Consider the following 24,699-nt stretch of genomic DNA (forward strand, 5'->3'; position numbering starts at 1 on the left):
TCCTCTGCATGTGAATGCAGGTTACAGTGGATTGAGCAGAGAAGACTAATAGTGGATTTGAAGGTCAAGAGGGCAGTCTCTGCATGTGCTGTAGAAGGGGAAGTGAGGAGCAGATGGGGCTCGTCACCTGGGAAGCTAGCCCATCTAGAAGGAAAACTCTGATCCTAAACCTCCACTAGGGATGCGAGTGGCACTGTGGTCTAAACCACAGAGCCTAGGGCTTGACGATCGGGAGGTTGGTGGTTCAAATCCCCGTGACGGGGTGAGCTTCTGTTGTTCGGTCCCAGTTCCTGCCCACCTAGCAGTTCGAAAGCACGTCAAAGTGCAAGTGGAAGGTAAACGGCATTTCTGTGCACTGCTCTGGTTTGCCAGAAGCGGCTTAGTCATGCTGGCTACATGACCCAGAAGCTGTACGCCGGCTCCCTTGGCCAATAAAGCGAGATGAGCGCCGCAACCCCAGAGTCATCCGCGACTGGTCAGAGGTACCTTTACCTTTACTTTTAAACCTCCACTGCCCTATGGGATATGTTCAGGAGGAGAAAAGGCGAAGGAGTAAACCCTACACAAATCCAGAGTGGAGTCCCTAAAGTGGTTGAATGGCGCCTTGTACGCCTCCTTCTGGCAACTGCTGCAGCCAAGCTGGTGCCAAGCCTATTGCTCAGCTTTCCTTTGGAGCACATCAGTTGGGTGGGTTGAGAGGGGAGATCTTGACATCTGGGCAGCCCAGGACCTCCATGAACACTGCCCAGGCTTGCACACCATGGAAGGTCACTTCGGTGCTGCTAATGCAGCGGTTTGACTTCTCCCTTGGTGGCACACTCCATTGTCTCTCGATGCAGACGGATGCCCCAACCTGTTTCAGGTGACACAGCTCACAGCCCCAAAAAGTTGAAAAGAGGCATGAGGGTGGCAGGATGGATTGCTCACTTCCTCTTGATAGATGAGCAGCATTCCTAACAGAGCTGAAAAAATGCCTGGGACCTCAGTTCCCAAATTATGTGCAATCCCTTTCCCGGTCATCAGACAAGTTCTTGCAAAGGTAAAACCAATCCTGGATGTTTGGCCACCCTGCTGGGTACATAATCAGCAGCTGTCTATCTCCAGGACCTCTTAGTTGGATTCCTGGGCAATCACAGTGTGTATTGCCTATGATCTGGTACTGGGTAATAAAAGATTCTACCTGAGTAAGCAGCTGAGAAGCCAAAGCAAAGAATTCTAGTGGGCAGGAAAGATAAGGACTTTTTGACCATTGTTGCAACTAGCAGCCCTTGGTTTCTATTCATACTTTTAATTCATCTAAAATCTGAAATGAGTTTTAGAAGCAAATCCAGTTATGCGGCAGTGAGCAAATCCACAGTCTTTATTTGTATTTTTTAAAAAACAAAAGCATTGGTGCAACTGGTTTGCCATGAGAACATTTGGACCTCAGGTGGCTTTTTTAAAAGTGATGTCTCTTTTAAAGTAAATAGTAGGTGCAAGCGGCTCCCTGACCTGAATCAGGACCCTCAATGGGGTTTTTTGAGGGATTTAACCCTTTCTTCCCCCTGTGGTTCTGATCCATTTGTGGCGGGGGGAGCACGCTGCTATTTACAATGAAATAAAAGCTCCCATTTGCAATGGAAGCTTCCAATGTAGTTGCTGGTTGAGTAAATGGCATCTTGTCTAGTTGGGGCCTAAGCAAGCAATCTTATAAGTGGGTTAGGATCCAATGGATTTACGACTAAGCTGGGAGGTTCCTGCCACAGCTGGGCTTTGCCAGGTTAACTCATCCTCAGCTCAGCCAGAGATGTGCCAGCCTATCTCCCCTATCCTGTCTGAGCCAGGACTCAGCTGGCTGTGTCAAGCCCTCCAAAAGGGGAATTCTGGGTGCAGAGGGGCAGCTTAGGCTGGATCCTAAAGCCCTTTCTGTTCCTTCATGTGATCTGCCAACCTGGTGTAATTTAAGCCAGCAAAAAGGATGGTGTACCTCGAAACACCATTTTAGAAGCATGTTTGGCTTCTGCCAGACCTGGGCCAGTTCAGCCAGCAGCTGAGTTTGAATCTGGTGTAACTTTACACCAACTTAACTTACACCAGCTTGCTTTACAACAGCTTATTGTATTTAAGATTGTGCCTTAAGTTACCGTCCTCTATTGCAAAATTGACAATGCACAATGGGTGCAAAAGAATATGACACCCCCCCCAGACTAGCCTCTGGGATCCTCTTTCTGTAATTCTGTGAGTGCGAAGAAGGAACATTTGCATGTGTGCTCGACCCCCCTATGCAAAGGATCATAAGGTGGCTTGGAGGACAGATGTGAGAGGAGGACTCAGTTCCTTTGAGGCATGAGTCAGACCTGTTGGGATTTGCTGTTGCCCCATGCCAATGGAAATGGCTGCCCTGAATATGCAACTGGGCATTGCAGAGGGAGAGCTGTTCTAGACAAGCTGTTTATTAAGCATTTAGCCTGAATGGTATCCACCCCATTCGTGTGAAATTACATGACATCACTGTTGAGTGCATATGCAGTCCAATTTCTTTGAGTGGTTAGATGATGTCGTCCAACATCACCATTAATGGTCCCACGCTTTCCGGTGCATTTTTCCTGTCGTTTTCCTTACCGTGAACAGTCCACAAGAGTGCCAAATCCAATTTAACAGTGCAACCTATATGACTGAATCGCACTTGCTAGTCAGCAAGACGCTGGAAGTGGCCAAAGTCATGGCGGGCAAACTCTCCTTCAGGGCCCCTGCTGCGGACCATTACTGGTTGTTGTTGTTGTTTGAGCACCAAGAGAGGTCTAGACTCTCGCTCAAAGGCTCACAACCAAACAACGAACCTCTGACAGAAACAAGATGGCTGCATCCCCTTCCTGAGAGAACTTCCTGTTGCTGCCCTGTGCCACTTCCATGCCAGGCAATTGCTCCAGCCCTTTGGGGAAGGAAGGGACAGGATGAAACCCGCTCCTTCACCCACCTGCCCACCTCTGTGGTTCACCTAGGCCGCATCATGCAAGAAGACAAGGGACCTGCTGAGACAAACCTCAGAACGGCAGAGCTAGAGAGGGAGCAGCAGGCGCCTGTAAGGAGAGGCCTATTAAAATTCTGAGCAGGCACCAGATCCGGGACAAACCAGCTCTCCCCTCCTGCCACTTGCAGGTGACGTCATAGCTAAAGGAGTGTGGGGGAGGGGAGACTCCAGAATCCTCCTCCTCCTCACTGCAGGGGATGGACTTGGACAGAACCACCAAACGGCAGGCACCAGCCGCCCCCGCAGCTGCTGCGGAGAAGTGGGAGTGGGGGAGGGAGAGGGAGGCGGGGGAGGGGGATTCTACCGTGCTATCCCCACCTAGGCGATGGAGGGAAGGACGGGCGGTTGCTCACGCTCGTGTTCCCCACCCCACCACCCCCTCCCCTGTAGCTCCTCTCCATCTTTCTCTGCAAAGCCCCTCCCCCTCCCCTCCGTGATCCCCCTCCCCGAGGCGACTCTAGGAGCCTCACCTGATTATAAAATTCCGGCTACAGCTCTCACATTCTGCAGTGGTGGTGAGAGAGAGAGAGAGAGAGAGAGAGAGAGAGAGAGAGAGAGCTAGCTCACCGCCAGCACGTCTTGTCCACATCAACACATTATCGCTAGCTTGCAACGCGATCAGACAGATAAGCACTCGAAATCCCCCCCCCTTTGATTTGTACACACGGATGTGGGTGGGTGCGGGCACACAATTATTATTATTATTATTATTATTATTATTATTATTATTATTATTATGCGTCTCCAACGGAGACCCTAACCCTTAAAAAAAGGAAGTTCGGGCGCGTCCTCCCACCCAATCCAGCGCGCAGGTTTACTCGGAACCGACTGAGACTGCAGTCCTATAGACCTCCACTCCCACCCGCCGCCGCCTCCCCGAGAGTAAACCACACTGCGCTCAAGGGGGCACATTACTCCTGAATTGGCAGGCGCTGTGGGTTTTCTCTTGCTCAGGTGAAGTGCCCTGACTGCAACCACCTGACCCCCAGCTGCCCCCCACCCCAAGCAGGAGCGCAGCCAAGAGCGAGGGCATTGCGACTGGTATTTCCCCACCTGGGCGCTGCTTTTCCGCATTACATAACCGGGCGGCGGCAGATGCAGCCTTTCAGAGTTAGCCAGGGACACACGGACATGAATGAGAACCGGGAGATGCGTGGCGAGGCACGTTTGCGCGTGTGGACACAAATAAACTTAGCTGGAGAGGGCGTTTTGCTTTGGGTATGGTGTGGTTCATCCCTAAGGGGTCCATCCGCCGCTTTCCTCTCTCCTTCCCCATGAATGTAAATGTTGCTCCATCTTTCCACTGCACAATCAGGGCAATCGCTTGCCGGGCAGAAATCTTCAGGGGGCGCCCGTCCCGTCCCCCACCTCCCCACCCCCCACTGCCTTGCGCCCTTTTTGCGCCTGTTGCTCTCCTCCTGGGACCACCTTTCTCTCCAGGCGCGCCTAGTCCCTGGCCTGTTTGCTCGCCAGGAGACCGTCTGGCCGGCGGTGGTCGAGAGAGAGAGCGCCCCCTGCAGGCCTGTCTGGAGCCTCGCCCGGCCAAGGGGAAAGCAAAGGTGGGACTGCACTAAGATGGGGAGAGCGCAGGGCCAAAGGGGCCTGGACCAGGCGAGAGGAAGAGGGCGGGTGCTGCTGCGCTTTGGCGCCCGCCAAGGTGCGCCCGGAGGCCCACGCGCTCCCTAGAGGTCTTTCGGGGTCACTTGGAGCGCGGCGACTGCAAAAGGGGAAACCGTAATAACGGAGAGGAGAGGGGAGAGCTGGCTAAATCCAGTTTGCAATGTCTATAAATGGCGTTTCTCTCTTCCAAGGTGCACATTTTTTATTTTGGAAAAAAAATATCACTCAGTGTCATCCCTCACGTCAGGGCTGTTTGTGGGCGTGAGGTTGTACTTCCTCCGCCCCCTCCTAATGGAGCTGAACCATTCCCTGCTCTGCCTTCCCTCTCTCCTTCTCGGTCTGTTTCTGCCCCCTTTCCCTCGATCTCTTCTCTTCTTCTTCTCCAGCTCGGTGTGCGTGTCGGTGTGTTGTAAGAGGAGGAAAGAGAAAAAAGAGAAAAAATAATTTAAAAAAAATAAGAAAGAACAGGGCAGAGCAGAAAGGAAAGGAAAAGTCTCTCGGCTGCTCGGAACTAGTTGGCAATGCCTGGGGTGCAACGGCCCCCCACATTTCCCCAAGTCACACTTTAAGGAAAGAAAGACAGGGAAGAGAAAGAGATACGAAAGATCTGCAGTCGCAAATGGTTGTACTCAATATAGGATGGGACTTAAGTTGAACGGCAGATACATTTCTCTGGTCCTCGCTGTGCAGCTAGGTAAGTGGACTCACACTTTCTTATGGAAGCAAGGGATTGGGGGGGATGATTTTGAAAGGGGGGGTTGCCTTCAGATGCACCAAAGTATGCATGGAGAAAGTAAACAAAAAATATATGCAAAGCAACCCGTAATAGGCAAATTATTGCTGGCCAAAGATTGCCATTAATTTGTGACAACAAGACTCTGCAATACGAGGTCTGCAGCGCCGAATGTCTCTCTTCTCGCTTTTGTTTGAGAAAACACAGTTTGCTGGTTGCTTCAAAATCTCCCCCCTTTAGTTCCCTTCCCCCTGCCTAAAAAGACCCCTTCCTCAATTGCACTGCTGTGTTGCTTATTTCTTGCCCCAAATATATTCGCGCGCGCAAAAAGCTTGCATCTCTGGAGGGCTGCATCCTATTCATACCCCCCCACCCACCCAACCTCCGGGCCGAAAAATAATAAGGAAATAAATGGAGAGGGAAGAGAAATTAAGAGAGATTGGTACAAAACAATGTAATTCCACCACTTGGAAATCCGAATTTGCAAAAGGGGAGAGAGAAAGCAAGAAAATCAAAAGACAGTTTGAAGTTTCTGTCCCAACTGCAATCGTTTTACAAAAGTATACTGGAGACGAGGAAGAGGGAGCCTCTTGTATCAAAAGGTGAAGAAGGAAGGAGAAATCAAAGCGATCTTTGGCTAAGGTGGCTCGGGTTTTCTGAGCCTCTCTCCCTAAAAGATTTGTTTTAAAATACTTATATTTGGACGGGGGGTTACTAAAAATAGCACGGACTTCATTGCACGTTGGGGAGAGGGACCCGGGGCTCGGTTTGTCCCTGGTTTTGTTTGATGTGCTATTCAAGGGTCCTCATTTGAATGCTGTTGGGAGTTTATGCCTCGGAGGTTCCTTGGAAGTTAAGCGTCACTTCGGGTTTTGCATTGAGCAACATTTAGAGGCGAAACCTTCTTGTTTTGCTGCGGTGGTAGGAAAGGTAAATTCGACTGGCAGCTTAACTGGGAAGCGTGCCCTTCTACGTTTGTCGTGGATGTAGATTTAAAGAACTGCAACCCTCCCCCCCCCCCTTCGGAAACGCTCCCCTCCCCTCCAGCTCCCTGTCCCAAATCTGCAGATCTCGGGTTTATTTCACTTTCTCTCGCCTGTCTCTGCAGCTTTTGAGAAATAGAGGCGGCTGGGGAGCGGTGGGGGAAAGTGATCATTGTCGACTCCTGGAAGAATAATAATAATAATACAGACGAATAAATAATACGATCGTAAAAATAGAACCAAGAATGGAATTAATTGCATGCAGGGCCATCCTGTGTGTGTGTGTGTGTGTGTGTGTGTGTGTGTGTAAAGCTCCCCCAAGGTTGTGTCTTGACAACGTTGGAATTTCACTTCTGTGTGCATTTCCATATTAAGAAATAGCCTCTACCTCTATGTCCGGCTAAGGTTATTTTCCAGGAAGAGACACGGCATTTGCCCTTGTCCTCGAAATGAATTTGTCCATTTGTTTCTTTCACCATTTGCAAGTCAGGATAGGAATTAGGAAGGCTAGAATCGGAGAGGGACACGCACAGGCAAATATATGTATTGTGTGTGTGTGTGTGTGTGTGTGTGTGTGTGTGTGTGTGTGTGTGTTTGTATAGGAAAGGCAGCTATGGAGATGGACTGATTGAAAAACAAAGCAGTCTTTCCGGGATCATTTTTCCCAGAAGGAATTTTGATTCCTTCCCCCTCACAACATGACCATTAGACAATCCAAAATCTTGCCTAGTGTTAGACAATAACATAGCATTGGGCTTTGAACATCTGGATATCGTTTCTATTGGCAGAGTGCTGGAATTTGGGTTTGGAAATGGAAAATACTATGAGTTAAGGATATGTGTGTGCTTCAGAATATATGCCCTCTTTTGCGTGTTGATCCTGGTGCCTCGAATGAGCCTGAGACGGGTGACCTTTTGGGGCAAAAAAAGCTTGCTGAATGAGAGAAGGCAGGAAAAATAGGGGGGAGATGAAGACCTTCTGAAAAACAGAAACAGACCTGGGAGGTGCAAAAAGAGTGCACGCACACACTCATACACACACACATCTACACACGTGTCTGTGTGTCTGCCACACATTCTTCACATCTACCGTTCTTTTAGCTTCATTAAAAAAAAACAGCAAAAGGAGACCAAAACACGTGTGCGATTTGTACGCTGTTGTGAATGAGGTTTTGTCAAGCTTTCATAAGAGCAAACGACCCTACGTGATGGGCAGGAGAAGAGGAGCTCTCCAAGGTGCTGGAGGTTGTTCTAGCGGGGCAGCAGGATGGTGGTCAAATTCAGGAGCGAAATGTTGTTTGCTACACGATCCCTTCTCTTCCTGTGGCAGCTACTACCAGGTCAACTGAACAGGTGGGAGAGGAGAGGCGCTTATTCTTAGCACTCCTCCGGTTAGCATCGTCATTGCCACCCTTCACACTTGGTTGCAAGGGGGGGGGGTGAGGAAGACCGTCAAATACGTGGGCCGAAGACTTTCCTTTGGGAACATGCCCTTTCAGGATGCCTCAGCCGAGGAGAGACAGTTTTAAAACGCGAGGGGTGTGTGTGTGTGTGTGTGTGTGTGTGTGTGTTTAACAGGACGCGCTATACTTTGGGGATGGTCTCCTATGTGTGTTATTTGTTTGTAGGTTCCAGTGTGTGTGGCAGCCAATGTCTGCAGCCTCTGCGTGTTTTGACGTGCTGGGGAGTGGGTTAGAGAGGGAGGGAGGTGGTTACTAAATCAGGTTAGCCATAAATCAGTGGGAGGGAGGGAAGAGGGAGGGAAGAGGGGGGTTTCCACCGACACTCAGCATTGTGGACAGGACCTCTTTTATTCCAGAACCGATTTCCCCTTACACACACACACACACACACACACACACCTTCGATCCTCTCTAAAGGTGTAAAAAATAAATAAAAACTCTCTCTTCCACTTGCAATCTCTAATCTACGCTGTAAATGTCCCCGAGGCTGGGCAAGCGCACTAAGCACACGGCGGAGGGGAAATGGACATTTTTCCCTAACCCGCTTGCTTTGGAAGGCTGTGGCGTTGGGCAACGAGAGCCGCAGACGGTTTGCTGGGGATCAAGCCAGTGATCAATTAAACCAACAAGACGCTAATGCCCTTTCATTTGCTGCAGGATTGGTAGGGATAAAGCCCCCGTATGCTCCTCGCTAGCAACACACCTGCTCCTGCAAAGCCAGAGACATTGCTGCTGCTGCGGCTGCTTTTGATATGTGTGATTTTGTGTGTGTGTGTGTGAGAGAGAGAGAGAGAGAGAGAAAGCAATGTAGTCAATTCACCAGAGCGCAAGCAAAAATGACTCAACTACTCCCCACCCCGCTCACTCACACACTGACAGAGAGAGAGAGAAAGAGCGCGTTGCAGTGATGAAGAGAGAGATTTCATCACCAGTGCAATATCTAGAACCATTATGATCAAAGAGCCTTTTGCCTTGGTTTGGGGATAGCTTCCCTTTGGGAAAGCGTAGAATGAACAACGAAGTCCTTCAGATTAGTAGGTCCCCCCCTTTGATTTGATGTCTGCTGCACCCAAAAGAGACGTCAGGAAGCCGTGTCTTTCCCCCCCCCCCGCCCCCAGGGAAGGGTCTCCAGGCTTCAGGCTTCCTGCAGATCTTTCAGAGCTACTTGGGGATTTCACTGCGAGAGGCAGAAGGTGGATAGTGGAGAATCAGTGTCGATGATGTGTGTGGTGGATAGAGACAGCAGAGCAGAGGCTCTTGGGGTGGCGGGGGAGAACTCAGCCAAGGCGAGTGGTGGAGAGATTAAATGAGACAGGGTGAGCCCAGAGGATGTTCTTCTGTCTCCACTTCAGTGGAAGAACCTGAATGGGGAAGTCGCGGGCGAGGAGGAGGAGGGACCAAGAGCGAGGGATTAAGCATGCACCGAACATGTCAACCTCCCTTTAGGTTCTCACTGATGCAAGTTACACATTAATAGGAATTCACATGCGACTAAGCAACTCACTGTTCTCCCCAGTGCATTGCATTGCATCCGCTATATATCGCATTTCCAAAGGGGGTGGGTCTGTGGAAACAATTTGTTGAAGAGAAGACCTACATGTATGCCTGGTGATTTCTATTCCAGACTTTTTTCCTCCACCAGCTCCATTTTTCACCATAAAATACCCACCAGCTCCAGTTTTTGAAAGGCTCTGCAGATTGCTACAACCTACTTGAAGGTTAAGCGTAATGATTATTAACTACCGCTAAACTGCTGAAATAAATTTGACGTTTTTTGAAGTTGACTTTTGCTTTTAAAAAGTAAGCGAAATTTAGAGAAACGGGGGAGGGGAGAGAAATATTTTAAACTCCACTCCAAATAATTCAAAACAGAGTATCTTTAAGAGGATATTATACATATATACAGTATATATTATACATATATATGGAATAACTTCCACAGAAATGAGGTTGCTATTATTATAAGTGATGCAACTGCATTTTATTTGTTTATTTAAAGGACACTTTAAAAAGAAGTGTCAAAAGACGGTTTGATATGTGTGATCTTCATTTAAAATATATCCGGTCCAATTAAATGATCCTGAAAGGGAAAATGACTTTTGTGATGAGAACAAAGCAAAGCAGATCCTCTTCCAGCTTTGAGACGTGTGCGCGCGCGCGCGTGTAGATGCGTGCGTAGATGAAGTGTGATGGATAGGATTGATCATAGTTCTCTGGAGTCGGAATTCAGGGTTGGGTATCGCGCGCTGTTTACCTTGCTAAGAGCTGTCCAATTGACGTGGTGCTGATCTGTTCCCCAGCATACCTGGTGCAAGCAGTCAGAGCGGCGGGCAAGTGCGATGCGGTCTTTCAGGGCTTCTCGAACTGTGTGCTCAAGATGGGCAATAAGATTGCCACCTACCCTCAAGACCTGGACGACAAGAGAAATCTCGAAACAATCTGCCGGTAGGTGCACCTCTTCTTGTTATGGCTCTTCACGGTGATTCTTTACTTTATAACACTGCATACGTGTGCGCATGTGTTTTGCGGGGAGTGGGGCTTTGACTTTTTGTTGAGATCTCTGTGCCTACTGTCATGCGAACCTAAAGCTCAGTAGCCAGACAAAAGGCTACAAGCTTGCCAGAGGAGTTGTTCTTTCATGTGTAGTTTGCTTGCACGCTGCACAGGCTTAATCCTCAACAGACTGAAATGCTAAGCTAAGTATAACCATGCAAAGCACGCATGGATGTTGGTTGCAGTCTTCACCCTGTTAATGTAAATGGCAACAACCTCGTCGTTTTAATACCCCGATGTTAAGCACCTTGAACTGAACGTAAAGTCCGTCAGAATTCAACGGGATTTGCTTACAAATATGTGTGCATTTCATATCTCGGCTCTCACTAGGCCCTGTTACAATTAGGGGTTTTCAAATTATTGTTATTATTCTGTCACATTGTGCGATGGTTCTTTTATTTTCCTCCTGATTTCTTTTTGCTATTAACAATAATCAGCAGGACAGTATTCACATCCCTGCCTGCTCAATTAATAGCGTCATGCACATAAAATGCATAGGAATAACAACTTTGCTTCCACTCCCAAAAAATTTGGTATTGTCCCTCTGAGGTTTGAAACGGTAGTTTTCAATGCCTGAGACAAGGCTTGCAGCAGAGGTGTCCGGCTCTATTGTCTCCTTAGTCCACTAGGAAGTGCTTTTAACGGAATGGGTTTATTCTATCTGAAGGTATGATGAGGAATAGCTACCCAAAATGAGCGAAAGGGGGTGGATAATGCTTTAAAATGCTCGCGAGGGCTGGTAAAGTTTCAGAATGTGATGTAAAACTGCGATGTAATCACACAGTGCATCGCACTATAATTTCAGTACAAATGTCTGCTTTGTCATGCCATGTGGTCACTTACTACAGTGTTGTTTTGTGTGTGTAATGTAATGCAATACAGCCCATATTAAACTGAATCGTGATAATGTGGTGTTGTGTTGGGATCCCCACCCCATCCGTTGCAAGAGTTGCTGCAGTTAAGGTTGCTATGTGTCCTCTTTCTCCAGGACACGTCCTCTATTTCAGGGGTAGAATCTGAGACAAATTGCATTCATTTGCTTTGAATAGCCGTCATTGCCTCCTCCTTTTTTGCCCTTCAAAATATGACAACCCAACTGTGCAGTACAGAGCGGGGATTCAAACCTAGGTCTCCCTGTCCCAAGCCTCCTTATAGGACATCCCTTTAGAATTCGTATTTTAAAACAACGAAGACATTAAAAAGTTTTAAACTGCAACTGAACAGCCTGGTGTGGTTTTTGCAAGCCATTTTTGGAGCCCCGAAGGCGCTATGGATGCAAGTGGTCTTGTTTCCCGTGAGGGAACGAGAGAGATCATATTTCTACAGGGCAACCGAATCTAAATCCCAAACCAGTGGACAGACTGTGTGCGCAAATTTGCCTTCCACCTACTCGCTGCTAAGCAAAATTCGAAAACAAGATTTCATTTTACCAAAATGTACCAAAATGTCTTGAGTTAGGTTGTCCCATTCCAGTCCACTATTCAGATGGGAAGTTGACACGCAGCCAAACCGCTGTCATGTTTCCTTGAGAGTAAGCCCCTCTCATTGGACTTAACATCCAAGTAAGACTGTAATGATCGTGTTCCACAGAATCAAATGAAATTTGATTCCAACACCACAGCTGCAGCCTGACACTTTAAACTGGTTTTGCTGGGAGTGATACCACTGGATTTACTGGGAATTACTTCTGAAAAAGCCTGCCTATATAGAATCGGATTGTAAATGTGCTGAGGCTTTCAAGTCTTGATGGCTTCTGCAAGGCTTAATTGGACACCGAAACTTAACTTGCTCGAAATATTAAAAATATATATGCTGAAGGCACTGGGACTAATTCCCTGTTAAATCCGAGTACCCATCGGCTTGAATCCAAAATTACTTCCTCTTGAATTGTGTGGGCGAGGATAAAAGCAGCTCAGATCAAACTGGGCTGTATATTTACCTCAAAGGTAAATTTATTCATTTAGAAATTAGTGCTTTTGAAATCACTGTTTAGAACTGGGTTGCATCTGGGCGGTTTTATTGGTTTTATTCTTGTTAATGGGGGGGGGGAGGAACAGTGTAGGTGATTATAAAGATGGGAGCCGAAATTCCAAGGAGAATTGCCCATTCTTCCCCTCTCCCTGCAAAATCCAACGTCCCACCTCGCAATATAATAGCGAGGAATTGCCTTTTGCTTTCTATTCCTTTCCTCAGGACATTTCGTTTGAATGACTGGCATTCCAGCTAGACCTCTATCTATATGAGACAGCAACAAAATACTCTGGTGTTGGCAGCAACATGGCGCGGTCCTGGTGGGGAGAAATCGAAAGATACCCCTTCCCTCCAATCCTGAGAAACGCCAGCCACCGCCCAGCCATCATAATGTACCGTACATTCAGCGGAGACATTCGCTGCCCCCGCGCGCAAGACAGCAACTCCCGCTTCCCAGCCGTGTTGGAAACCTCCGTTGTTTCCCAGAAAATGTCTGCCTGGGATCCTGCTTGACAGAATAACTAGTTAGCTACCAAAAAAAAATACAAAATAAGCTGCAGTATGCCTTGCGCGATACAGAAAGGACGTGGGGAGCAGGAGGAGATTGGAGGGAGAGGCGCCCCTACCAACACACACACACACACACACACACACACACACACACACACACACCCCCTTGGCCTAGATTCTGGAGTCAGAACCCCTCGCAGCTCCACGGATCATGCGCCTAGATTCTAGAGAGGTCGCCTCCTCTCTCCCTCCTTCCCTCCCTCCTTCCCTGTGCGCGCGCTCTCGCTCTCTCTCTCCTCTCTCTCTCTCGCCCTTGTGTGTGTATTGAAAGAAGCTCAGGGAAGATTTAGTTTTCCTTTGGGAGATGCAATTACGGCAGAAATACAGTAGAAGAGGCGCCCTCTCCAGCCTTCACGCCATCTCCATGCCTCATTATTTATTACAAATGCAGCCAGCGTTGGACTCCACGAGACCAGTCCCGAGTGCTCATAAATTAGAGTTTGCGCCACGTTTCCAACACACACACACCGCCCCCCGCCCCAAGCCATCCAGAGTAATAGCCAGCCTTAGCCAAAACGCCTACATTTGGCAACGGGGAGGGTTAGGGTGTTGCTGTTGGGTTTTGTTCGTTTTAAAATCCTTTGGAGCGGAGGGAAAGAACAAAAGAGCCCTTATGTAGGCACTTACCTGTGGACGCCGGCCTAGATTAGGAGGCGCCACTCTGCTCTAAAAGGCAACTCTGCGGCCCAGCTGGGACGGGATGCTATTGTTGTTTGTTCTGCAAAAAGGAATCGGTTCTAATCTTGGAGCGAGGAGATGGTCAGCTTGCAAGTAGATTAGGTCAGGCGCGCAGGCGGTGCGTGCTCATCATGGCAAAGGAAAGGGGCATATTACATAACACACACAGGCAGAGCTGAGGAAAGGAAAGGAATAGGGCTGCCTAAAAGCAGTCCGTGGGAAGAGCTTGTGGGTCAGAACTGCACGCTCTGGGGAGATCTCATAGAATCAGAGTACATCGAAATGTTCCAGCAAGTTCAGAGACCACTGGTGGCAGAAAGGCACTCTGCACATACTCCAAAGACGCCCATCACTTTTCGTGTCATAGAATTGTAGAGTTGGAAAGGGACCCCAAGCCTCTTCTAGATTCTTGCAATGCAGGAATCTTAACTAAAACATCCAAGACAGCTGGCCATCCAAATCTGCTTAGAAACCTCCAAGGAAGGAGAGGCCACAACCGCCTATGGGCGTCCATTCCGCTGTCCAACAGCTCTTGCTGTCACAAAGCTTTTCCTGGTGTTTAGTCATGTTCACAGTGAACCACCCTGGCATTGAGAGAAAATTTGAGGACTAAGCCATGGTGACTTCTAGCTCAAGTGAAGCCCGCATTTGTGCCATTAATGACTGGTGGTAACTTAGAGGGTTCAGCCATTCACACATTCAAGTATTGGGGCCATGGGGGAGGCGCACTCTGCCTCTATATGCACCAGCAGCCCCCAAAACAGGTCACACTGTTCACCCCAACGTCTTAAGAATAGTTGGTGTTAGTAGACATATCTGAAAGCAGAAACAGCAGCAAGCAAGGATGCCAGTTGTGAGCCATCATCAAGTTCACCAAAGAAGGCCAAAATGAAGGCCCCTACAGTGATCTCTCTTTGGATCATATGATCATAGAATTGTAGAGTTGTAATGGACCCCAAGGGACGCGGGTGGTGCTGTGGGTTAAACCACAGAGCCTAGGACTTGCCGATCAGAAGGTCGGCGGTTCAAATCCCCGCAACGGGGTGAGCTCCCATTGCTCAGTCCCAGCTCCTGCCAACCTAGCAGTTCGAAAGCATGTCAAAGTGCAAGTAGATACCGTAAATAGGTACCACTTGGGCAGGAAGGTAAACGGTGTTTCCATGCACTGCTCTGGTTCGCTAGAAGCGGCTTAGTCATGCTGGCCACATGACCCGGAAGCTGTACGCCGGCTCCCTTGGCCAATAAAGCGAGATGAGCGCCGCAACCCCAGAGTCAGTCACAACTGGATCTAATGGTCAGGGGTCCCTTTACCTTTTAATGGACCCCAAAGGTCATCTGGTTCAACCCCTTCCAATGTAGAAATCTCTGCTAAACCATCCATGATGATCCCAAACAGAAAGTAGGCACTGGACTACAATTCCCAGTTTCTGCAGCCCGTATAATCTGCCAGCAAGCTGATCCTAAGGACAACTACCTTGGAACTTGGAATGAACTTCTACTGAGTTAGCATTGGCACTCATTCAAAGGCGCTATGGTTCCTTGCCCAATATATCTATTCAGACAAAGGTGAAGGTTGGGATGTGAAAGAGAATTGCTGCCAGCACCTTTGTGCAACCATTAAAATAGTCTGCCTAAATGTTCGTAAATATGACAGAGTTTGCCATGTAGATATTGCCATAAAATGGGTGGCAGCATTTGCACATCAGGATCCTTCCAAAGCATTGCTTATGATGCCCTTGACTTAAGTGTTCTTGGAATGTGCCTTCCGACCCCCCTCCAATGGATGGAGCCATGCAACTGATAGCCACTGGGCGACTTTGTTTTTTTTTTTTTTAAATAATTTTTATTCAATTTTTAAAACACATAATTAAAAGACAAACACATCACAAAACACAAACAAACATAAACAAATCACACATAAATAAATTCATAATCTTATTTTCTTGTAACTTCTTTCAATCGACTTCCCCATACCTCCCTTTCGCTGCATCCTTATTTTAGAAAGAATTTTTTTAGCAACCCTTTAGTCAATTTATCCATTTAGTTCCCTTCATTAAATTCCCATAAATTTGTTGGTTACAGCTGTAATTCTCTGCTTCTTACCCCTTGACATCTTAACACCCCTCAATTTTACAACAGTTTTTAAGATATATTTTAAATTTCTTCCAGTCTTCTTCCACTGCCTCTTTCCCCTGGTCACAAATTCTGCCGGTCATCTCTGCCAGTCCCATGAAATCAATCACCTTTGTCTGCCATTCTTCCAGAGTAGGTAGTTCTTGCATCTTCCAATACTTTGCCAGAAGAATTCTTGCTGCAGTAGTAGCATACATAAAGAAAATCCTATCCTTCTTTGGCACCAATTGGCCAACCATGCCCAGGAGAAAAGCCTCTGGTTTCTTAGTAAATGTCCATTTAAGGACTTTCTTAATTTCATTATAGAACATTTCCCAGAATGCTTTCACCCTCGGGCAGGTCCACCATAGGTGATAGAAGGTACCTTCATTCTCATTACATTTCCAACATTTATTATTGGGCAAATGATAAATTTTTGCAAGCTTGACTGGGGTCATGTACCACCTGTAGATCATTTTCATTATGTTTTCTTTTAAGGCATTACATGCCGTGAACTTAACACCAGTGGTCCATAACTGTTCCCAGTCAGCAAACATAATGTCATGACCGATATCCTGTGCCCATTTAATCATAGCTGATTTCACCGTTTCCTCCTGTGTATTCCATTTAAGCAGCAAATTATACATTCTTGACAGATTCTTAGTATTGGGTTCTAACAGTTCCGTTTCTAACTTTGACCTCTCCTTCTGAAATCCTATTTTCCTGTCCTCTTTAAATGTCTCATTTATCTGGTGGTAATGCAGCCAATCTCGAACTTTGGACTTTAGTTTTTCATAGCTCTGAAGCTTAACCCTTTCACCTTCATATTCTAAGATTTCACAATATTTTGGCCATTTAGAATCCATATTAAGTTTTTTCACCCCCTTGGCTTCCATTGGTGACAACCACCTGGGAGTTTTACTTTCCAATAGGTCTTTGTATCTGCTCCAAACATTATATAATGCTTTTCTAACAATATGGTTTTTAAAACCTTTGTACACCATTGCCTTGTTATACCATAAGTATGCATGCCAACCAAAACAATTATCATATCCTTCCAAATCTAAAATGTCTGTGTTCTCAAGAAGTAGCCAGTCTTTCAGCCAGCAGAAAGCTGCTGCTTCGTAATATAATCTTAAGTCCGGCAGGGCAAACCCCCCTCTATCTTTTACATCAGTTAAAATCTTAAACTTTATTCTGGGCTTTTTGCCCTGCCAGACAAATTTTGATATATCTTTCTGCCACCTCTTGAAACAATCCATCTTGTCCAGAATTTGTAAGGTCTGAAACAAAAATAGCATTCTAGGCAGTACATTCATCTTAATAGTAGCAATTCGACCTAACAAGGACAGTTTCAACCTTGACCATGTTTCTAAATCTTTCTTTACTTCTGACCAACATTTTTCATAATTGTCTTTAAATAAATTCACATTCTTAGATGTTAAGTTTACCCCCAGGTATTTCACTTTTTTCGTTATTTCCAAACCTGTTTCACTCTGAAACCTCTCTTTCTTCCATTGTTAAATTTTTCTCCAAAACCTTTGTTTTCTGTTTATTCAATTTAAATCCTGCTACTTGACCAAATATTTCAATTAGTTCTAACACTCTTTTAGTACTAGTGTCTGGCTGTTGCAAAGTCAAAACTAGGTCATCTGCAAATGCTCTTAATTTATAATGTCTGGCTCCGACCTGAACTCCTTTAACCAACTGGTCCCTTCTAATCATATTTAACAAAACCTCCAGGACTGATATAAAAAGCAGAGGGGATATTGGGCAACCCTGTCGTGTACCTTTTTCTATAGGTATTTCTTCCGTTACCACATTGTTTACAATTAACTTTGCTTTTTGTTCCGAATATATTGCACCTATACCGTTTTCAAAACCTTGGCCTACCCCCATCCCTTGGAGATTCTTTTTCATAAAGCTCCAACAAATGTTGTCAAAGGCTTTCTCCGCATCCACGAAAATTAAAACAGCCTTTCTATTAATGTCAACTTCTAACAGCTCCAAAATATCGATAATGTTCCTCACGTTGTCTGACATATGCCTCCCTGGGAGAAAGCCAGTTTGGTCCTTATGAATCTCCCCTAATAACACTCTCTTCAATCTTTTTGCCAAAATGTCTGCAAAAAATTTATAATCCACATTGAGTAAAGATATAGGGCGGTAGTTTTTAACCTGGTTTTTTTCAGTCTCTGTTTTCGGTATAAGTGAGATGAAAGCCTCTTTCCACGATTCAGGTGCCTTTTTCCCCTCCATAATTTCATTGCAAACTTCCTTTAATGGTTGTATTAACCAATCCTTCAGCATTTTGTAGTATCTGGCAGTCAAACCATCTGGTCCTGGTGATTTTCCCAGTTGCATATTCTGAATGGCACCCTCTATCTCTTGTTCTGTTATTTTCTCATTCAAGATCCTTTTATTTTGTTCTGAAATTTTTGGTAATCCATAGTTTCTAAGGAATTCTTCAATTTCTTGTTCGTTTACTGGCCCTTGTGTATATAATTTCCTAAAAAAACTTTGAAAACAATTACTTATCTCGTTGGGTTTGTAGATAGTCTTTCCCTCCATCTCTAAACTCGTCACTGTATTCAATTTCTGCCTCTTTTTTAGTTGCCATGACAAAAGTTTCCCACATTTATCTGCAGATTCAAATGTTTTTTGTCTCATTTGCTTTATTTTCCATTCTATTTCTTGATTCATCAATTCCATATATTGCGTCTGATAATACTTTATCTCTCTCAAGATCTCTTGAGACTTTGGTTTGGACCTCAATTTCTTTTCTCCTTCTTTCATTTTTCCTAGAATTTTTTCTTTCCTCTCCCATTGCTCAGTCCCAGCTCCTGCCAACCTAGCAGTTCGAAAGCATGTCAAAGTGCAAGTAGATACCATAAATAGGTACCACTTGGGCAGGAAGGTAAACGGTGTTTCCATGCACTGCTCTGGTTCGCTAGAAGCGGCTTAGTCATGCTGGCCACATGACCCGGAAGCTGTACGCCGGCTCCCTTGGCCAATAAAGCAAGATGAGCGCCGCAACCCCAGAGTCAGTCACAACTGGATCTAATGGTCAGGGGTCCCTTTACCTTTTAATGGACCCCAAAGGTCATCTGGTTCAACCCCTTCCAATGTAGAAATCTCTGCTAAACCATCCATGATGATCCCAAACAGAAAGTAGGCACTGGACTACAATTCCCAGTTTCTGCAGCCCGTATAATCTGCCAGCAAGCTGATCCTAAGGACAACTACCTTGGAACTTGGAATGAACTTCTACTGAGTTAGCATTGGCACTCATTCAAAGGCGCTATGGTTCCTTGCCCAATATATCTATTCAGACAAAGGTGAAGGTTGGGATGTGAAAGAGAATTGCTGCCAGCACCTTTGTGCAACCATTAAAATAGTCTGCCTAAATGTTCGTAAATATGACAGAGTTTGCCATGTAGATATTGCCATAAAATGGGTGGCAGCATTTGCACATAAGGATCCTTCCAAAGCATTGCTTATGATGCCCTTGACTTAAGTGTTCTTGGAATGTGCCTTCCGACCCCCCTCCAATGGATGGAGCCATGCAACTGATAGCCACTGGGCGACTTTGTAGGAGCTTTGTCAAAGATTTGTGGCTCTCCAGTAATTACTTGCATGTTAGGTTACATCGTGTTTTTGTGCAGAAATTATCCCTGTACCTTAATCAACCAAGCGGCATTTTGCTGCACTTGGACTTTACATGTGAAACCCCCTTGCTGTAAATGCATCATTATAATTCTGTTTGTGCAACAAGCTTTAGAGACCATTGTATATACCTTTTTTGTGGAGGGGTGGGGGGGACGGACCACTTGTTATTGTTCTGTGCTTGCTCCCTTGCCCCATTTTGCTAATGTAATTTGGACACTGACAGTGTGGGAAATTATTTTTTTTGTTTGAAATTCCCCTTTTAGGTCTTTTATGGTATATTTAGTTTTTATTTTACCAGCTTCTTTCCCACCACAATAAACTTCCCCCGGTTCTTTAGGTGTATTTAGTGCAATCCAGACCAAATGATGTAATGCAGAAATATGTGGTTTCTGATTCTTTAGAATACTGAGGTTTAAGCACATGTCTACTCCTAGGGCTAATTAAACCCCAATTAAATTCCTGTTACACACACACACACACACACACACACACACACAGGCTCTCAGGTTATCCCTCAAACCGGTTTCCCAATGTGTGGAAGAGTATCAAGCTTTAATGCTAAGAAGACTCAGATTTAGCAGCTGTTTTCAGTATCAGGACTTAGCCCCAGAATAAGTGAAGTAAGATATTACCTATTTATTTATTTATTTATTTATTTATTTATTTGGCTTTATCATTTACATTGACACCCACCCTTTCCTCCAAGGAGATTAGGACAGCTAAAACGGTTCCCTGTCCTCCATTATATCCTCACATGAACCCTGTGAGGTTGGTTAGGCTGAGCATTAGCGATTTTGTTATTATTTTAACTTATTTATTAATTAAATTTGTATAGCACCCTTCATCCATAGATCTCAGGGCAGTTCACAGCAGTGATAGCCCAAGGTTACCCAGTGAGCTTCATAATAACAGACTCCCACGAGAGATGGGGGACTCTCCTTCCTTGGAGGTTTTTAAGCAGAGGTTGGGTGGCCATCTGTCATGGATGCTTTAGCTGAGATTCCTGCATTGCAGGGGGTTGGACTAGATGACCCTTGGGTCCCTTAAAACTCTAAGACGCGCTCCCAGCAGATGCCAAGGAGATAAATAACTATACAACTTGTAGAAGATATCTGAAGGCAGACCGGTATAGGGACGTTTTCAATGTTTGATGTTTTATTATGTTTTTATATCTGCTGGAAGCTGGCCAGGGTGGCTCGGACAACCCAGTCAGATGGGCGGAGTACAAATAATAACATCATTATTATTATTATTATTATTATTATTATTATTATTATTATTATTATCCTCCAATCCTGAAGCACAATTTCAATGCAATTGTAAATTAAGGCATAGTTTGTGATATGCTCGTGAGAACTACTTTTTTAAACTCAGGAACTCAGCCCTGGAACATTAGAAATTATAAAAGAAGACTGTCCCTTTGAGCCTATGCTGAGTGCATTCCCATCACAATTGGGGAATTACACCTCTCCACACCCCACATCAGGGACGCGGGTGGCGCTGTGGCCTAGGACTTGCCGATCGGAAGGTCGGCGGTTCAAATCCCCGCGACGGGGTGAGCTCCCATTGCTCGGTCCCTGCTTCTGCCAACACAGCAGTTCGAAAGCAGATCAAAGTGCAAGTAGATAAATAGGTACCACTCTGGCGGGAAGCTAAACGGCATTTCCATGTGCTGCTCTGGTTCGCCAGAAGCAGCTTAGTCATGCTGGCCACATGACCCGGAAGATGTACGCCAGCTCCCTCGGCCAATAAAGCGAGATGAGCGCCACAACCCCAGAGTCGGCCAGACTGGACCTAATGGTCAGGGGTCTCTTTACCTTTACCCCCCCCACACACACATCCTGCCCCACCAGACACGCTTTAAGGGAGGGAGACAGTGATTCCAAAGCCCTTTTATTTCCTAAACTAAACATTGGGAGAGAGAACCTCAAGACATCTATCATGCCTACATATCCACAGCACTGTGATTGGAAGGCGGGGAGAGATTCCAAGTGAGGAGACCCTCATAGTGCAGCAGTCCTCTGCATGAAGAAGGTCCTTTGGAAAAACTCTCCCATCCCCAGTTAAAAGAATCTGTTTGAATACAGGCTACTGCACTCAATGGACTCTTCTTGTTCTTAGCAGCAGAGGCTAAGAAAGGACTCTGCTGAGACACTGAAGTGCTACCACCAAGTCAGAGTAGATCTTCCTGAGCTGGCCTATGCGTTGAAAGTGGGCTGAAACCTGGTGAAACGGATTTTAACTGATAGATTAATTAACAGATGAGTCTATCAATAACGAATCTGCATGAGAATGCAATGTTTTCTGAAGCAAGAAGCCTATTCCACTGTGTTCATGTGATGCACACATGAACTCTACAATACATTGTTTTGGCAGAGCCTATGTGGGTGGGTGAGAATGTCTCTCTTACGATGAGTTCTGCCATCTGCTCTTTGGGTAAGAACTTGTACCACAAATATTACTTTGTATTTTTTAAAACTCTGCTGTCCAATTATGGGGGTGACATTGATCTAACTTACTCATTGAGTAAACACCTAGCACTGACAGGGAACTTGTTTTCTCCTACTGTTCTGCAGCCAGGAAAGGCACTAATCCAAAGGTCAGCAAAGTAACCTAGGGAGGGAGAGGAGCAGCTCAATGTAGACAGAGCATGCTCAGTAGCCATGGAATGTTGGCTGTTGCGGGTGGGAGGGAAAGAGTGGGTGGAATGGAGTATCCTGGGAAAGAGAATGGCTGGCTGGCAGGAATCACACACAAACATAGGAAGCTACCATATACTGAGTACACCCAGCTCACAGTTGCATCACAGGGGTCCCTGCCAGCCCCACCTGCAAAGTGGATGTTCTCCTATTAGAGATTAGGCCTGGAGGGAGGGAGGGCCTTGTGACAGCCGACCATTCCTGACCAACTTCTGTCCTTTGTCTTTTTTTCCCTCACCCCCTTCTGTACTCAGGTACTGGGACGATTTCCATGCCTGCACCCTCACAGCCCTCACGGATTGCCAGGAAGGGGTGACAGACGTCTGGGAAAAACTGAAAGAGAAATCCAAAAAGCTTGACTACGAAGGCAACTTGTTTGTCCTGTGCAGCAAAACACAGCGGGCGGCTTCGTCGGTGGTGGCTTCTGCCTCCCCTTTGCTGCTGGTGGCTCTCTCGGTGGCCCTGGCGACGTACTTCTCATTTTAGAAGGCCGCCCCCCCTGCCCCGCACTTCGTGTAGAGCACGCCTGTCCACACGACGACGATGACGTTTCCTCCTTGCCCCGCCTCCTCTTCCTCCTGCCCACCCACCTTCTTCTTCTCTCTTTCTCCAGGAACTGGATTTACAGAGGAAAAGTCTCCATCTTTTTTGCTTTGGGGGAACGAGGGGAGGGGGAGATCTGTTGCAAATTCTCCATGATGCCCGCCATGACACCTGCCTGAGAAAGGTTTGGGGAGGAAAGAGAGAGATAAACGGCCGCCACCAAGAACTGCCACCGCCACCACCACTCTGACGACGACAAGAAGCACGTTTCTCTCTCTCTCTCTCTCTCTCTCTCTTGGCCTCCCTGGTTTCTTTTGCATTCTGATGATTTGCCAAATGGTACCAAATGGCAGGCCTCCAAGCCGGCCAACAGCCAAAATCGGACCTCAGCTTTATGCCTCTCTTCTTCTTCTTCTTCTTCTTCAGACCAAGGTCAGCTGGAGCCCTTCTTTCTTGTGTGCAAAAAGAAATCTCAGGAACGGCCTTCGAGCCACCACCGAATACTCCTAATAAAATAAAATAAAAAGCGTTAATAGGTAATAAGAGTAATAATAAAACTAGGATGCTAGTGAGGACACTGCTTGCAGCGACAAACGGAGGGGCTCTTCTGGGAAACATCGACTGGGAAGGATGAGTGGAGCGAGGAAATGTAAAAGGAAAAGAAGAAGGTGGGGGAAAAACAAAGGAAAGGGAAGAGGGGGGAGGGGGAGAAGGGAACCGGAAATGGATACACCTTCGCTTGGCCACGTGCGGGAAGAAGCACTCGATGGTGAATTAACCCACAGACGATCATCTTTCCTTGGGAACTCGTGTTTTCTTTTGTTTTCCAAGAATTTTTCCGGCCATTCCACTTTAAAGACGTAAGACTCTCCGCCCCCCTGCCTTTCTTGATGGTGTGGCTTAGGGGGGCAGAGAGAAAGCGAAAGGAGAACCGAACGAGGGAAAGCCAAGAGGGACAAATATTAAAAGGCGATTTCGCTGAAATGACCCAATGAATGCTGCTGAGTTTGCTGAGAGTTGAGCTTTACTTAAGAGTCAAGGCATTTTTTCCAATTGTCACTGCCTTTTTTCTTTTCTTTTCTTCTTTTCTTTTTCAAAGTTCCCCCCTCTTCTTTTTTAGGTGTTCCACCATTGACGTACGATATCTTAACTATCCAACAGTGGAGATCACAGGGGGCGGGGGGAAGGGGAGGGGGAACGTATACGTTAAGGTAAAAAAAAAATTTAAATTAAAATTAACACACAGCGTAATGGTTTTTTGGGGGAAAGTATTAAAAGAGCCTTGATTTTAAAAGAAAAAAAATGTAATTTAAGAAAGTTTATTATAAAGGCAATTCAGCAAAAAAAAAAGTTATAAAAGATTTGCTACAAAGTATAGAAAAAGATATAAAATAAAATTATTGTTTGAAATGAGGATGCAGTTTTATTTTTTAAGAAAAGGTGAATGTATATTATTATATATAATTTTATTATAATAATAATAATAATGGTATATATAATATAGAATGATTATATTATATATAGTTATTGAAATGTGCTTTCTTCTAGTACATGGAGTAATGGTTTACTAGAGCCTAGCGAGACGCGGGGCAGGTTTTAAGAGGTGCAAGTGGGGGAAACGCGAGAATGCCAGATTCTCACATGCGAGAAGAATTCTTGGTGCTAAGGGAATAAGAGTCACCCTGAAATCGATGAGATCAGAATGAAGGCTTAACTCTTGGGTTCTTACCTAGCTGTGTCGAGAGTGAAGCTGATGGTACTTTTTTGTGTGTGGAAATAAATGCAGAGCTTTGTTTATGTTGATGTTTAATATTTATCACTATAAGGCAGTTTGCTCTCCCTTTCTCGGAGTTCCGGGGGGGGGGGGGGCGGGTTTAAGGCTACTGTAGCCTGGCTACATCTCCAAACGGCCCGTGGTTTATAAAGATGCTAAAAGAATGGTGAAAAGCTACCTTCAAAAAGCTGCCTTTGTTAATGGGATTCCTACAGCGAATCCTAAGCAGGCTTCTTTGGAAGCGCACCTCATTAAATACAAAGGCTCCCATTTCCCGGGCGGGGGGGGGGTGTTAACCATTGGAGTGCCATGCTATCAGAAC

General features: G+C 46.0%; 1 protein-coding gene and 1 long non-coding RNA gene across 2 annotated transcripts in view; one reads left to right on the top strand and one right to left on the bottom strand.

The window, feature by feature from the left end:
* Positions 1 to 24,699, bottom strand: part of LOC309348104 — a 436,068-nt gene that overhangs the window by 393,319 nt on the left and 18,050 nt on the right. The gene's annotated exons all lie outside the window — the stretch shown is intronic.
* NRN1 (neuritin 1) lies at positions 4,919 to 24,400 on the top strand. The gene is made up of 3 exons (XM_081873188.1): positions 4,919 to 5,324; positions 10,109 to 10,253; positions 22,315 to 24,400. Exons 1-3 carry the CDS (start codon positions 5,270 to 5,272, stop codon positions 22,544 to 22,546), a joined length of 432 nt encoding a protein of 143 aa, XP_081729314.1. The 5' UTR covers positions 4,919 to 5,269; the 3' UTR covers positions 22,547 to 24,400.

The sequence above is a fragment of the Podarcis erhardii genome (assembly GCF_964252035.2).
Source record: "Podarcis erhardii genome assembly, chromosome: 8".
Classification (NCBI taxonomy): domain Eukaryota; kingdom Metazoa; phylum Chordata; class Lepidosauria; order Squamata; family Lacertidae; genus Podarcis; species Podarcis erhardii.

Coding starts and splice junctions, on each gene's coding strand:
- NRN1 (XM_081873188.1), top strand. CDS start 5,270: ATGGGACTTAAGTTGAACGGCAGATACATTTCTCTGGTCCTCGCTGTG. Junction 5,325..10,108: donor GGTCCTCGCTGTGCAGCTAG/GTAAGTGGACTC, acceptor TCTGTTCCCCAG/CATACCTGGTGCAAGCAGTC. Junction 10,254..22,314: donor AATCTCGAAACAATCTGCCG/GTAGGTGCACCT, acceptor TTCTGTACTCAG/GTACTGGGACGATTTCCATG.